This window comes from Sinocyclocheilus grahami, unplaced genomic scaffold, assembly GCF_001515645.1.
Source record: "Sinocyclocheilus grahami isolate Dianchi unplaced genomic scaffold, SAMN03320097.WGS_v1.1 scaffold100.1, whole genome shotgun sequence".
NCBI lineage: Eukaryota > Metazoa > Chordata > Actinopteri > Cypriniformes > Cyprinidae > Sinocyclocheilus > Sinocyclocheilus grahami.
The window spans coordinates 979613-994601 of record NW_015505279.1 but is presented as its reverse complement, the minus strand read 5'-3'; the positions used below and the strand labels follow the sequence as shown (position 1 = coordinate 994601).

Below are 14989 nucleotides of genomic sequence, written 5' to 3'. Positions count from 1 at the left end.
TCAAAACTGATCTTCAGGATGTTGAAAAGGCTTTTAATTCAGTAAAGGTGAACAAAAGCCCTGGACCTGATAATATTTGCGGCCGGTTACTTAAATCATGTGCAAAAGAACCTGAAGAAGTCCTGTATTTCACGATATTTATAACAAGTCACTACAGACACAACATGTACCTAATCTATGGAAAGATGCAGTGGTTGTCCCAGTTCCAAAATGTAGTAATCCTAGAATTATTAATGATTTTAGGCCAGTCGCTCTGACTTCAGTTTTAATGAAAAGTTTTGAGAAACTGGTCAGGTCTGAGATCTTGAGGCAGACTGAATATGCTCTGGATCCCATGCAATTTGCATATAGGCCTCATAGAGGAGTAGAGGATGCCACAATTACATTGCTTAACTTGCTTTTTAGACATTTAGAGGAGAATGGGACACATGCTAGACTTTTATTTATAGACTTTTCGTCGGCTTTTAATACAATTCAACCCCACATTTTAACCAGAAGGTTTTTAGAACAGTTTGAGTTAAGTAATAACCTGGTAGGTTGGATTCTTGACTTTCTTACAAATAGGACACAGAGAGTGAGGGTCAATGGTACTTTGTCTTTGTACTTTGATTTTAGGAGGAAGACTCGCATGAACAAAGCTACTCTAATAAAAGGCCAGACTATTGAGTACGTGCAATCTTATAAATACCTTGGGACTATTATTGATGATAAATTAAAATTTGAAGCTAATTGTGCAGCTGTGTGTAGAAAAGGTCACCACCGCCTGTATTGTTTGAGGAAATTATCACACTTTCATATTGACCAAACGTTAATGATCATGTTTTATCGTGCTTTTATTGAATCAGTTTTGTCTTTTTCTCTGGTCGCACGGTTTGGTCAAACATCTTTAAAAGCGAGAAATTCTTTAAACCAGATAGTTAAATGGTCTAGTCGATTGGTGGGTGAGTCACAGTTGGATCCAACATCGTTGTATACCAGACAGTTGCAACGACTGTCTACTTCTATTTTAAATGATGACTCCCACCCTTTGCACAGTGAGTTTCAGCTTCTTCTCTCTGGGCGGAGGTTTTTAATCCCAAGGTGTAAAACAAAGCGATATAAAAACAGCTTTGTTCCCGCTGTTTTAACTGTGTTAACTAAGTGGTAGGATGTGGGAGTCTTGGAGAATTTATATCTTGTATCAAATTTTTGTTATCTGTTGTGTTATATTTTTAAATGTGTTTTTTGAATTTGTGTTATGGATGGATGTCACTGTCATTTTACTGCAAGACAAATTTACCTGCGGTTATGAATAAAGTAACCTAACCTAACCGGCCCTCCAGGAACTGAGTTTGACACCCCTGCATTAGAACAACTGAAGTCCTGTCAAAATTATTAAAAACACAAACATGTAGGACTACTCTGTAAAAAAAAGTTTTTGATCTGTTGTAGATCTTAATGTGAATGACTAATTTCATTTTTTTTATATATTCAGATGAAAATGACAGAATTTTCTCTAGTGAAGATTCTTTTTTCAATAATCTGTTACACTTTGATGTACATCACAATCAAGAAGAATGAATAAATGAATTAGGCATTTGAATGAATGAATGAATGAATAAGGCATCTGAATGAATGAATGAGGCATCGGAATGAATGAATAAGGAATTTGAATGAACGAATGAATGAATGAATGAATGAATGCATTAGGCATTTGAATGAATGAATGAATGCATTAGGCATTTGAATGAATGAATGAATGAATTAGGCATCTGAATGAATGAATGAATTAGGCATTTGAATGAATGAGGCATCTGCATGAATGAATGAATGAATAAGGCATTTGAATTAACGAATGAATGAATGCATGAATAAATTAGGCATTTGAATGAATGAATGAGGCATCTGAATGAATGAATGAATTAGGTATTTGAATGAATGAATGAATGAGGCATCTGAATTAATGAATGAATGAGGCATCTGAATGAATGAATGAATTAGGTATTTGAATGAATGAATGAATGAGGCATCTGAATTAATGAATGAATGAGGCATCTGAATGAATGAATGAATGAGGCATCTGAATGAACGAATGAATGAATGAATTAGGCATTTGAATGAATGAGGCATCTGCATGAATGAATGAATGAATAATGCATTTGAATGAACGAATGAATGAATGAATTAGGCATTTGAATGAATGAATGAGGCATCTGAATGAATGAATGAACGAACGAATGAATAAGGCATTTGAATGAATGAATGAATGAATGAGTGAATGAATGAATGATGCATTTGAATGAATGAATGAATGAATGAGTGAATGAATGAATGATGCATTTGAATGAATGAATGAACGAACGAATGAATGAATATATAAGGCATGTGCAAATGTTGCAAACATAAAGATAATGTTAATAAAAGGAAATATAATAAAATAATGTTGCAAACATTATTGGTGCTTGCCAGATTGTTATGTGGTTGCTAAAGGCTGGAATACAGTGCACAACTATATTCCAGTCTGAAGCAATATATTTTAAAACACTAGGCATCACACACTAAATAGCTGAGGATCACACACTACCTTTTTGTAATTGACTTTGACTTGACTTTCAAGTCATTCCGAAAACAACAAAAACTCACACAGAAGCATGTGCCTTGTTGCTAGGAGACATGAGCAATGAAAACAATGTGTTCTAGAACCGGCTCAAAATATCGACTATGTCTGATATCCTCTTGACTGGATGGGATCATAGTCTGAAGCTCATCATACACAGCAAGACTTTCTGTGAAATCTGCCAGTTCTGAAAATCTGCAGACTGGCTTTGACTATTCCAGATTACAAATTGAGGCAACAATCTGGGTGAAAGTTGTATAGTGTATTCTGGCCTCAGTACAACTCTGCTTTAAGGCAAGCCTCCAAGGTTAGCAAAAACATGTATGTGGTACGCAGGGAAGGAAACCAGAGGCCGTCTTTAAAAAATGGATGTCAATGGAGGAGAGGCTTACTACGGTGAATACACTGCTTTTGTGGGAACATAGCTGTAGCAAATCAGCTCATGGAAAATATGAATAATTAACCATAACTAGTTATAATTAACTATTCATATTTTAGATCCACTGTAGATATTTAGCTGACCACTCAGGGTCAACCGTCTTGTCAATTCTAAGAACGTTAATTTCCTGGTTAAAGGAAATAACCTTCTTACTGCACAATTCTATAAGTTTGTAACGTAAATCTGCATGATTATTGACTCCGGTTATGAGTAAACAATGAACACATCAAGTGTGATACAAGTAAGGTTTTATTAACTACATAAAAACTTAAACTAGTCTAACATACTACATAAACACATAAAGCCCGTCTAACATACACGTTCAACTTAAGGTTAATTTTCATTCAGTTTGCTTTTTGGTCTACTTAGGTGAATCAAACACAGGTGTCTTTATTCAATAAAACAAAGATCTTATAGATCTTTATGCATTACTAAAACATCATTATAATATTTCGTTTTTTTTTTTATCTAATCACACATTACAGTTGATGTTTAGAGGCAAATTTTGGCAAAACCAGTTGTGATAAATTAATAATGTTTATTAAAAAACATCATGCGATTAATCACGATTGATTTTAATTTACAAACAGCCTCAGGTTATACATGTATCATCTGTACACAGAATACAATAGTGTAATATTTCTGTCATCATTTCCTCACTTTACCTGGCACTGCAAGGCAGTCCAACCCTCAAGCATTCATTAGTGCAGAATACTGAAGCAAGACCTTTGAGAGTCTGGGTGGAGTTTACAGTAGTGCTTATTATATCATTTAATGAATCAACAGTCAATAGACTAATCCTCAATATCAGCACTCTGTGTCGGAGAGACGACGGAGACCAGGAGCAAACAAACAGGCTTTATTAACATCCACAACAAAGGGGACGCTACACTTGGAAACAGCAGAGACACACGAACGCTACGTTAAGACCTGGCAAACACAAACTGAACCGACTGGGGCTTAAATACACAGGATAACGAGGGACTAATGACAAGACACACCTGAAATCAACGAACACAATCAACACGAGGGAGAAACTAGGTCCCAGGGAGCACATGGGGACAAAGGCACACAAGACAGTAACACAGGGGCAGTCCATGGGCGTGACACTCAACATGTTTGCCATCAAACAATTGTCTCGGATTTGAGAGTTTACACACAATTTAAAAAAAAGCGATTTTATAAGAGAAGTCAAAGACAATTTTGCAACAGCTAGGATACAGTTTACCACAGATCTCACTCATTACTATGGTATCCGCAAAGAGTGATTGGCTGTCGCACGACTCTGAAAGAAATTCACTGACATTAAAACTGTTATGTGATTGGTTATCAAGGCACACGTGATCTAAGTTAAACAGTAATGATGCGTGTCTAGCAAACACCACTAATAATCTAAAGATGGGTTAATATGATTGAATTCTATTGAAATACTTAAATAAAGACCCTTTTGATCCTGTATGAGGTGTTAAAGAATTCATCTCAAGGATGGACTGCTATGATAAAAACAATCAGCTGTTTAAATCTAAAGTGAATCTTAAGCAGGAGAAACACCTGTCTGAAGCAGAGTGAGGTGCGTGTGTGTTTGTGTGTGTTTGCATAGCGTGACGCTTTGCCACAAGCCCCTAGAGACCCTTGCTTTGTTACACACACTAACACATCAGAGCGCTCAGGTTTACAGCCCAACCTGCCCACCTGATCCCCCCCACTGCAATCAGTCTTCTGTTGGCACACGCAATTAAAAGATGTCAAACCTGGTTTCTTTAACCGTGTTTTGGTTTGGCTTGTCAGCATGTCAAAGGGTATCTAAAGAAGGTCTCAATTAAGGCAGAATAAGAGCGGCCTGGAAAGTGAGTTTGAGGAGAACTGCTGTCCCTCAGGCATAAGAGGACGCACACAGGGAGACAATGGTCTGGGAACACGATAAGGATGAGGGGGGGATAGGCATGTCTGTCTCTCCTGCTCCCTTGGGAATTCTGGGACTGAGACGCTGGGATTCCGAAGGAGAGGTATCAGGTTTGTACGGCTGCTGCGGACGGCTGGGATGCGTTCCAAGGCCAGGGATACGGAGGCGCCACCAGGTAACGAGAGGCGCGGAGTTGACGTGCCAACAAGTGTAACCGGAGCCCCAAAAAGCCAGATTGAAACCTCCAGTCCATCATAATTACAGAGGGAAACATTGCTGTCACTGGAATATCCTACTCAACATATACAGTATCCAGAACTCTACTACACAAAACACCTTCTCATAGGAAAATTCCGGATCTATATGCGGTTTATATAAACGAACAGGAAGTGTGTTTACAGTAGTACTCTTAAAACGGAAGCAGTTCTGGCCTCTTAGGCTTCTATTGCAAGTGCAATTATGTGCTTTTTTTCCCCCGCGACAATTTGACCTGATTTCCTGTGGTAATCAAAAGCAGGCTTAAAGGGTTAGTTCACACCAAAATTAAAACTACTCCACCATGCCACTCCATTAGCACCAAAAATTCAACAAAATTATAAACACATTGTAATCCATATGAATCGAGCGGTTTCATCCAAATCTTCTGAAGAGACACAATTATTGCATATGATGAACAGACTTAATTTATGTTTTTATTTACATATAAACATGCATAGAGCAAATTAACTATGGTAATGGAAGCTCGACCGTACTTGCTTGATGCACAAGAACAAACGAGGTTTGTTCTCACACAAGTACGGGTTAGATTCCATTGACCATATTTGATGAGCTGTGTGCATCAACCAATTTGGTTTACATGTGAATAATATCCTAAATTACATTGAAATTCATCATTTAAAGCAATCGTGTTTCTTCAGAAGAAAACACTCGAGTCATATGGATTACTTTTACAATGTCTTTATGAACTTTATGAAGCATCAGTGTTTAGGTGGAATGGAACAGAAATCTCTCTCTAGTTCCATTTCGAAATGAACAATAGGTCTAACGGGTTTGAAATAACTTGAGGGTGAGTAAATGGTGATAGAATTTTCAGTTTGGGGTGAACTAACCCTTTAAGTCTTATTCTGATGGTGATGATGATGGATCCAGATGGCTGTGTCTGTAGTGTGCGTTAGCTCTGATGCCTGTGCTCGGCTCTCAGGGGCTCAGCGGTTTGAGTGACTGCAGTCGGGGGAAACGCTGCAATGCAAGCACATATTACGGTTTACACAGCTTTCCGAGTGATGTCGCCAAGAACACAGTTATTTTCCCCACAACACATACATAGACCGCCAGCTGCTTTAAGACGTTTCGCCTGCGCGCGCTATGGACTGTGCACTAATGTAAGAACTTTAGAGGCATATTTCAAATGGCTGTGGGTTAAATACAAAGTATCAAGTACATAGGTGCATGCAGGGCTAGCCCGAGCCTTTATGGGGCCCTAAGCTAAATTTTATTTGGGGGCCCCTTGGTGCCACCAATACGACTGATTATTGCCAATGCTTGATTATTCGCACACTATAAATCTTAATATCTTCCCGGTCTACTGACTTTTATTTATGACTTACTATAACTCTCGTCAACTCTACAATAAGTAAATCCACTTTACCAGCTAATTACTCGTCAACAGTGATGCTATAGAGCAGGGGTCTCCAAACTTGGTCCTGGAGGGCCGGTGTCCTGCAGAGTTTATCTCCAAATGACCTCAACACACCTGCCTGCAAGTTTCTACTGCAGTGGTTCTCAATTCCAGTCCTCGCTTACCACCGCTCTGCACATTTGTGACCCTGGAGCACAAAACCAGTGTTAAGTCGCTGGGGTATATTTGTAGCAATAGCCAAAAAAAACATTGTATGGGTCAAAATTATTGATTTTTCTTTTATGCCAAAAATCATTAGGATATTAAGTAAAGATCATGTTCCATGAAGATATTTTGTATATTCCCTACTGTAAATATATCAAAACTTAATTTTTGATTAGTAATATACATTGCTAAGAACTTCATTTGGACAGCTTTAAAGGCGATTTTCTCAGTATTTTGATTTTGTTTTGCACCCTCAGATTCCAGATTTTAAAATATTGTCCGATCCTAACAAACCATACATCAGTGGAAAGCTTATTTATTCAGCTTTCAGATGATGTATAAATCGCAATTTCGAGAAATTGACCCTTATGACTGGTTTTGTGGTCCAGGGTCACATTTTGTATATTTCTCTTATCACTTCAGACATTTGATCTATTTGACCATAGCGTGCCCTGAGAAGTGGATATTCACAGGATATTCCGCCGTGATTCCAGTTCGAAGGGAGCGTACATTATATGTTCCATTCAAAGGGCATTAAAGTGTGCGAGATGTGAATTTAAATTGTATTTATTTACAGAGATATATTATGCCACTCTAGTAAGTTTCATTTGTGTGTAAAGACGTTGCAGGCCGTGGCGTAGCGCAAATCCACGAATAAATGTTCCTTAGTGATTGCAATGGATTTCCCGTGCTCAGAGAGTAGGGAGCAGTGAACACTGTTTAGGGATCATGTCAATTGGAGCACAGTTGATGCATGGAGCTCTCTTCTTACGAGCTGGTGATCTCGAGACATGCAAAATATGCAGAGCGGTGGTACACGATGACTGGAATTGAGAACCACTGTTCTAGTATGCCTAATAAGAGCTTGATTAGCTGGTTCAGGTGTGTTTAATTGGGGTTGGAGCTAATCTCTGCAGGACACCAGACCTCCAGGACCGAGTTCTGCTATAGAGCTACCGCAAAAAAAAAGAAAGTTCAAAAACAAAATTCTAAAGATGGCCGCGCATTGTTTCTCTGACGCATATACGATCTATAAAGAATGCAAAGGCTCCATGGATGCAATAACCTTTATTTTTAAGAAGAATGTAGATCAATTTAATTTATTTAATCTGGTCACCAGCGGAGAAGCACAAAACAAATGTCTTCTGAAGACTTGAGATACAAGGGTTAGCAGTTATCTGGGTCAAATCTTTCTCAAAATCCCAAAGGTGGAGTGCCATTATGAGTTCCACAATATCTACTGTCAAAATCTTAACATAAATCCTCTTTAACACTCCAGATACTCCAGGCACATTAATTATTCCTCTCTGTTTGGATTTAGTCGAGAGGCCTTGATATGAAATCAGGAGCCAGAAGAACATTAGAGGATACAATTAATATCTGACATGGTCAAGAGTTCTGTGCTCAACTTCTCACATTTGAAGAGGATGACAAATGAAAATTAACCTCCAGACCTTAATTTTTTCACTGGGTCGAGTAAAAGGGAAGAGATGGTAATTCATCCATGGAATCAGCATGAGTGGTCGGCGTGAGGGCTTCAGTGTAATGGTCATTAGTGATGCACTCAATGCTAAACGCAATCAGAAGATGCATTAGCTGCAAAAGGGAGGGAGCGAATTTTACAGCACATTTCTGCTTGTAAATTGATTTGACTTGAAATGAGTGAATGATCAGAGGTTTAAATTCTGTATCATTGTGCAGTAATGACAGCTAAAACTCTGTGTTTCATCTACTGTATCACCAGCTAATCTTCAGATCTTAGCTCAGCTTGCTCACTTGATAGCTTCAGAGACACGCAGGATTACCTTTGGAAATCCTTTTCATAATGAAAAAATAAATCAATTTGACAGATTCATTTGGAAATGTCTCTATATTGAAGTTTGAGGTCAGGATGATTTTTTTTAATGTTTTTTTTTTAAAGGAGTCTTTTATGCTTCATTTGACTATAAATACAGCAGAAACAGTAATATTGTAACAATTAGGACATACATTACTATACTTTTAAAATGTAATTTTTTTGCCCCGATGGCAAAGCTAAAATTCACTCATCTTCTGTATCACATGATCCTTCAGAAATCATTCTAATATGCGGATTTGCTGCTCAAGAAACATTTCTGATTCTAAATGTTGAAAACCGGGTGCAGCCGTTTCTTTCAGGATTCTTGGAATAGAAAATCAATTTCCTTTGACAGCATTTATATTGAAATAAAAAAAATCGTTTGACGATAATTATCTTTACTGTCAATTTCGATCAACTTAATGTATCCTTTCTGAATAAAAATTAATTTCTTAAAAAAAAAAAAAAACTACTCCAAACTCTTAAACACGTACTGTATTATAAAGTGAAGTGACATGTGGCCAAGTATGGTGACCCATACTAGGAATTAGTGCTCTGCATTTAACCCATCCAAAGTGCACACACACAGCAGTGAACACACACACACCGTGAACACACACCCGGAGCAGTGGGCAGCCATTTATGCTGCGGCGCCCGGGAAGTGCCTTGCTCAAGGGCACCTCAGTCGTGGTATTGAAGGTGGGAGAGAGCACCGTACATTCACTCCCCCCACCTACAATCCCTGCCAGTACGAGACTCGAACCCACAACCTTTGGGTAACAAACACTGTAACATCAAACAGTGCAGAGCTACAGTCTGATAAGTAAAATGAAGATTTTATTTTAGACACATTTGAGCAATATACAAAACATTTTATTTGTTTTTCAAAGGAAGTGCTTCAAAATCTACATTTTTTACATTTTAAGGAGAATGTTTCATGAAAAAACTAACAATATCAACTCAAATCTTCAGCGTTCATCTTCACAGTAGACCAATGCACTCTTCTCTTGTGTGAATAACTGCCCATCATCTGTCTATCACAAGTAACAAATGCAGATGTGTCACGTACAATGCAATAGAACAGTATGTGTGATATTGTGTGTGTGTGTGTGTGTTACATAGGTGCATGCAGGGCTAGCCCGAGCCTTTATGGGGCCCTAAGCTAAATTTTATTTGGGGGCCCCTTGGTGCCACCAATACGACTGATTATTGCCAATGCTTGATTATTCGCACACTATAAATCTTAATATCTTCCCGGTCTACTGACTTTTATTTATGACTTACTATAACTCTCGTCAACTCTACAATAAGTAAATCCACTTTACCAGCTAATTACTCGTCAACAGTGATGCTATAGAGCAGGGGTCTCCAAACTTGGTCCTGGAGGGCCGGTGTCCTGCAGAGTTTATCTCCAAATGACCTCAACACACCTGCCTGCAAGTTTCTACTGCAGTGGTTCTCAATTCCAGTCCTCGCTTACCGCCGCTCTGCACATTTGTGACCCTGGAGCACAAAACCAGTGTTAAGTCGCTGGGGTATATTTGTAGCAATAGCCAAAAAAAACATTGTATGGGTCAAAATTATTGATTTTTCTTTTATGCCAAAAATCATTAGGATATTAAGTAAAGATCATGTTCCATGAAGATATTTTGTATATTCCCTACTGTAAATATATCAAAACTTAATTTTTGATTAGTAATATACATTGCTAAGAACTTCATTTGGACAACTTTAAAGGCGATTTTCTCAGTATTTTGATTTTGTTTTGCACCCTCAGATTCCAGATTTTAAAATATTGTCCGATCCTAACAAACCATACATCAGTGGAAAGCTTATTTATTCAGCTTTCAGATGATGTATAAATCGCAATTTCGAGAAATTGACCCTTATGACTGGTTTTGTGGTCCAGGGTCACATTTTGTATATTTCTCTTATCACTTCAGACATTTGATCTATTTGACCATAGCGTGCCCTGAGAAGTGGATATTCACAGGATATTCCGCCGTGATTCCAGTTCGAAGGGAGCGTACATTATATGTTCCATTCAAAGGGCATTAAAGTGTGCGAGATGTGAATTTAAATTGTATTTATTTACAGAGATATATTATGCCACTCTAGTAAGTTTCATTTGTGTGTAAAGACGTTGCAGGCCGTGGCGTAGCGCAAATCCACGAATAAATGTTCCTTAGTGATTGCAATGGATTTCCCGTGCTCAGAGAGTAGGGAGCAGTGAACACTGTTTAGGGATCATGTCAATTGGAGCACAGTTGATGCATGGAGCTCTCTTCTTACGAGCTGGTGATCTCGAGACATGCAAAATATGCAGAGCGGTGGTACACGATGACTGGAATTGAGAACCACTGTTCTAGTATGCCTAATAAGAGCTTGATTAGCTGGTTCAGGTGTGTTTAATTGGGGTTGGAGCTAATCTCTGCAGGACACCAGACCTCCAGGACCGAGTTCTGCTATAGAGCTACCGCAAAAAAAAAGAAAGTTCAAAAACAAAATTCTAAAGATGGCCGCGCATTGTTTCTCTGACGCATATACGATCTATAAAGAATGCAAAGGCTCCATGGATGCAATAACCTTTATTTTTAAGAAGAATGTAGATCAATTTAATTTATTTAATCTGGTCACCAGCGGAGAAGCACAAAACAAATGTCTTCTGAAGACTTGAGATACAAGGGTTAGCAGTTATCTGGGTCAAATCTTTCTCAAAATCCCAAAGGTGGAGTGCCATTATGAGTTCCACAATATCTACTGTCAAAATCTTAACATAAATCCTCTTTAACACTCCAGATACTCCAGGCACATTAATTATTCCTCTCTGTTTGGATTTAGTCGAGAGGCCTTGATATGAAATCAGGAGCCAGAAGAACATTAGAGGATACAATTAATATCTGACATGGTCAAGAGTTCTGTGCTCAACTTCTCACATTTGAAGAGGATGACAAATGAAAATTAACCTCCAGACCTTAATTTTTTCACTGGGTCGAGTAAAAGGGAAGAGATGGTAATTCATCCATGGAATCAGCATGAGTGGTCGGCGTGAGGGCTTCAGTGTAATGGTCATTAGTGATGCACTCAATGCTAAACGCAATCAGAAGATGCATTAGCTGCAAAAGGGAGGGAGCGAATTTTACAGCACATTTCTGCCTGTAAATTGATTTGACTTGAAATGAGTGAATGATCAGAGGTTTAAATTCTGTATCATTGTGCAGTAATGACAGCTAAAACTCTGTGTTTCATCTACTGTATCACCAGCTAATCTTCAGATCTTAGCTCAGCTTGCTCACTTGATAGCTTCAGAGACACGCAGGATTACCTTTGGAAATCCTTTTCATAATGAAAAAATAAATCAATTTGACAGATTCATTTGGAAATGTCTCTATATTGAAGTTTGAGGTCAGGATGATTTTTTTTTTAATGTTTTTTTTAAAGGAGTCTTTTATGCTTCATTTGACTATAAATACAGCAGAAACAGTAATATTGTAACAATTAGGACATACATTACTATACTTTTAAAATGTGATTTTTTTGCCCCGATGGCAAAGCTAAAATTCACTCATCTTCTGTATCACATGATCCTTCAGAAATCATTCTAATATGCGGATTTGCCGCTCAAGAAACATTTCTGATTCTAAATGTTGAAAACCGGGTGCAGCCGTTTCTTTCAGGATTCTTGGAATAGAAAATCAATTTCCTTTGACAGCATTTATATTGAAATAAAAAAAATCGTTTGACGATAATTATCTTTACTGTCAATTTCGATCAACTTAATGTATCCTTTCTGAATAAAAATTAATTTCTTAAAAAAAAAAAAAAACTACTCCAAACTCTTAAACACGTACTGTATTATAAAGTGAAGTGACATGTGGCCAAGTATGGTGACCCATACTAGGAATTAGTGCTCTGCATTTAACCCATCCTAAGTGCACACACACAGCAGTGAACACACACACACCGTGAACACACACCCGGAGCAGTGGGCAGCCATTTATGCTGCGGCGCCCGGGAAGTGCCTTGCTCAAGGACACCTGTCGTGGCATTGAAGGTGGGAGAGAGCGCTGTACATTCACTCCCCCCACCTATAATACCTGCCAGTACGAGACTCGAACCCACAACCTTTGGGTAACAAACACTGTAACATCAAACAGTGCAGAGCTACAGTCTGATAAGTAAAATGAAGATTTTATTTTAGACACATTTGAGCAATATACAAAACATTTTATTTGTTTTTCAAAGGAAGTGCTTCAAAATCTACATTTTTTACATTTTAAGGAGAATGTTTCATGAAAAAACTAACAATATCAACTCAAATCTTCAGCGTTCATCTTCACAGTAGACCAATGCACTCTTCTCTTGTGTGAATAACTGCCCATCATCTGTCTATCACAAGTAACAAATGCAGATGTGTCACGTACAATGCAATAGAACAGTATGTGTGATATTGTGTGTGTGTGTGTGTGTGTCTGGGCCAGTCTTTCCAGGACTATGCAGAAGTCTCCGTGTGTTCAGGCCTGAGCCAGTCGCTCCAGGACTCTGCGATACTCCGCCAGCACATCCTGGTAGCTTTTCTCCAGCTCCTCGTGTTGCAGTCTCGTGTCCATCTGGCTGATTTGGGATGCCAGCTCCTCTGGCCTCAAACACTTCTGCATCTTAGTCAGCTCACGCTGGTTTTTCTACACACAAGGCAAAAGCGGTGTCAGTACAGCGCAGGAGAAAATAAGATGCAAAGCAGTTCACCAGATCCCATCCAAAAACTGCCATTGAACAGAAACCCCAGGGCACATGTGATTACATCACAGCTGAACTTCATGTATAAAAACCCAACGAGAGAACGAGAGGAGAAATAAAAGAGCTATGAACAAAAACAGAGTCTGTACGGTTGTTGAGAGGCGTTGGCACTGAACCAAGACTGACGAAACATGAATTCAAAAGAAAGCGCACACACAGACACAATATATAGAATATATACAGATTTAGGATTCGCATTCACTAAACTCGCAGCTTCATATTCAGTGACAACTATAAGAAGCCATCAATCAGCTGATTTTCTTTTTAATCTACTTTTTCTAAAACGTCCGCAGGGAGTTTACATGCATGACATATCAGCCAATCACTGTTGTCCTCATAGAGCAACTTACATTTTAAAAAACAGAGAGAGAGAGAGAGAGAGAGAGAGAGCGCGAGCGAGCGAGGGGGCATATGGTCTGCAGATCCTGCTCTATTTCCTTTCCAGCCTCATGTTTTTCACTCTTTCTTTGGCTCGGTCTGTTTCGTCTGGTGTGTGCGTGCGGTTATTCTGCTGTCAGAGTTCTCTGTCCTGGACAGTGTCATGATGAGAGCGGTTCTGATCCAACACATTACCGCTGCTGGAGCTTCAGCACCAAAGCACATATCCCATCATCCCACATTATCTGCAACACATCAACTAATATCACCATAACCTCCAAAGAGAATCAAGACACATGGAGCGAAAAGAAACAGCTAATCGAGTTAAAAGATAAATGAAATAAGATGAAAAGATAAAGACCACTGCACAAAATCTCTGGCAGCAGAATTTTGCAAAAACCTCCTGAGAATTGCAAAGTTCCAAAACCTGTCTGACATTCGTTCTACTGTGGAACTCAAAAAGGGAAATTCAGCAGAATGTTCACGCTGCTCTTTACCATACAATGAACACAAACAGTAACTAGAACATATTAAAGGGTTACTCCACCCTAAACTGAAAATGGTCATTAATCACTTACCCCCATGTCATTCCAAACCCGTAAAAGCTTTGTTCGTCTTCGGAACACAATTTAAGATATTTTGGATGAAAACCAGGAGGCTTGTAACTGTCCCATTGACTGCCAAGTAACTTACACTGTCAAGGCCCAGAAAAGTATGAAAGACATCATCAAAATAGTCCATTTACCATCAGCGGTTCAATCTGAATTTTATGAAGTGACGAGAATACCTTTTGTACGCCAAGAAAACAAAAACAACAGATATGCACCACAAGGATATGTTTTCTGTTTATTTACGCTTTGATTTCAACGAAAACAGTGTAACCGTGTGGTACGGCTGACACAGAACAGCATACGCCGTTTGTGTTCAGTGGATACTCTCCAAAAAGACGAATTGCTAAATAAAGTCGTTATTTTTGTTTTCTTTGCATACAAAAGGTATTCTCATCGCTTCATAACGTTACTGTTGAACAACTGATGGTAAATGGACTATTTTGATGATGTCTTTCATACTTTTCTGGGCCTTGACAGTGTAAGTTACTTGGCAGTCAATGGGACAGTTACAAGCCTCCTGGATTTCATCCAAAATATCTTAAATTGTGTTCCGAAAACGAACAAAGCTTTTACGGGTTTGGAACG

At 38.6% G+C, this 14989-nt stretch overlaps 1 protein-coding gene across 1 annotated transcript in view; it reads right to left on the bottom strand.

Annotated features, from left to right (window-relative positions):
* Nucleotides 1-12866: 12866 nt before the first annotated feature.
* Nucleotides 12867-14989, bottom strand: part of LOC107588252 (histone acetyltransferase type B catalytic subunit-like) — a 29678-nt gene continuing 27555 nt past the window's right edge. Inside the window, exon 12 of the mRNA XM_016276284.1 lies at nucleotides 12867-13300. Within this exon, the coding sequence (XP_016131770.1) occupies nucleotides 13133-13300 (168 nt within the window). The 3' untranslated portion in view covers nucleotides 12867-13132. The remainder of the gene's footprint in view (nucleotides 13301-14989) is intronic.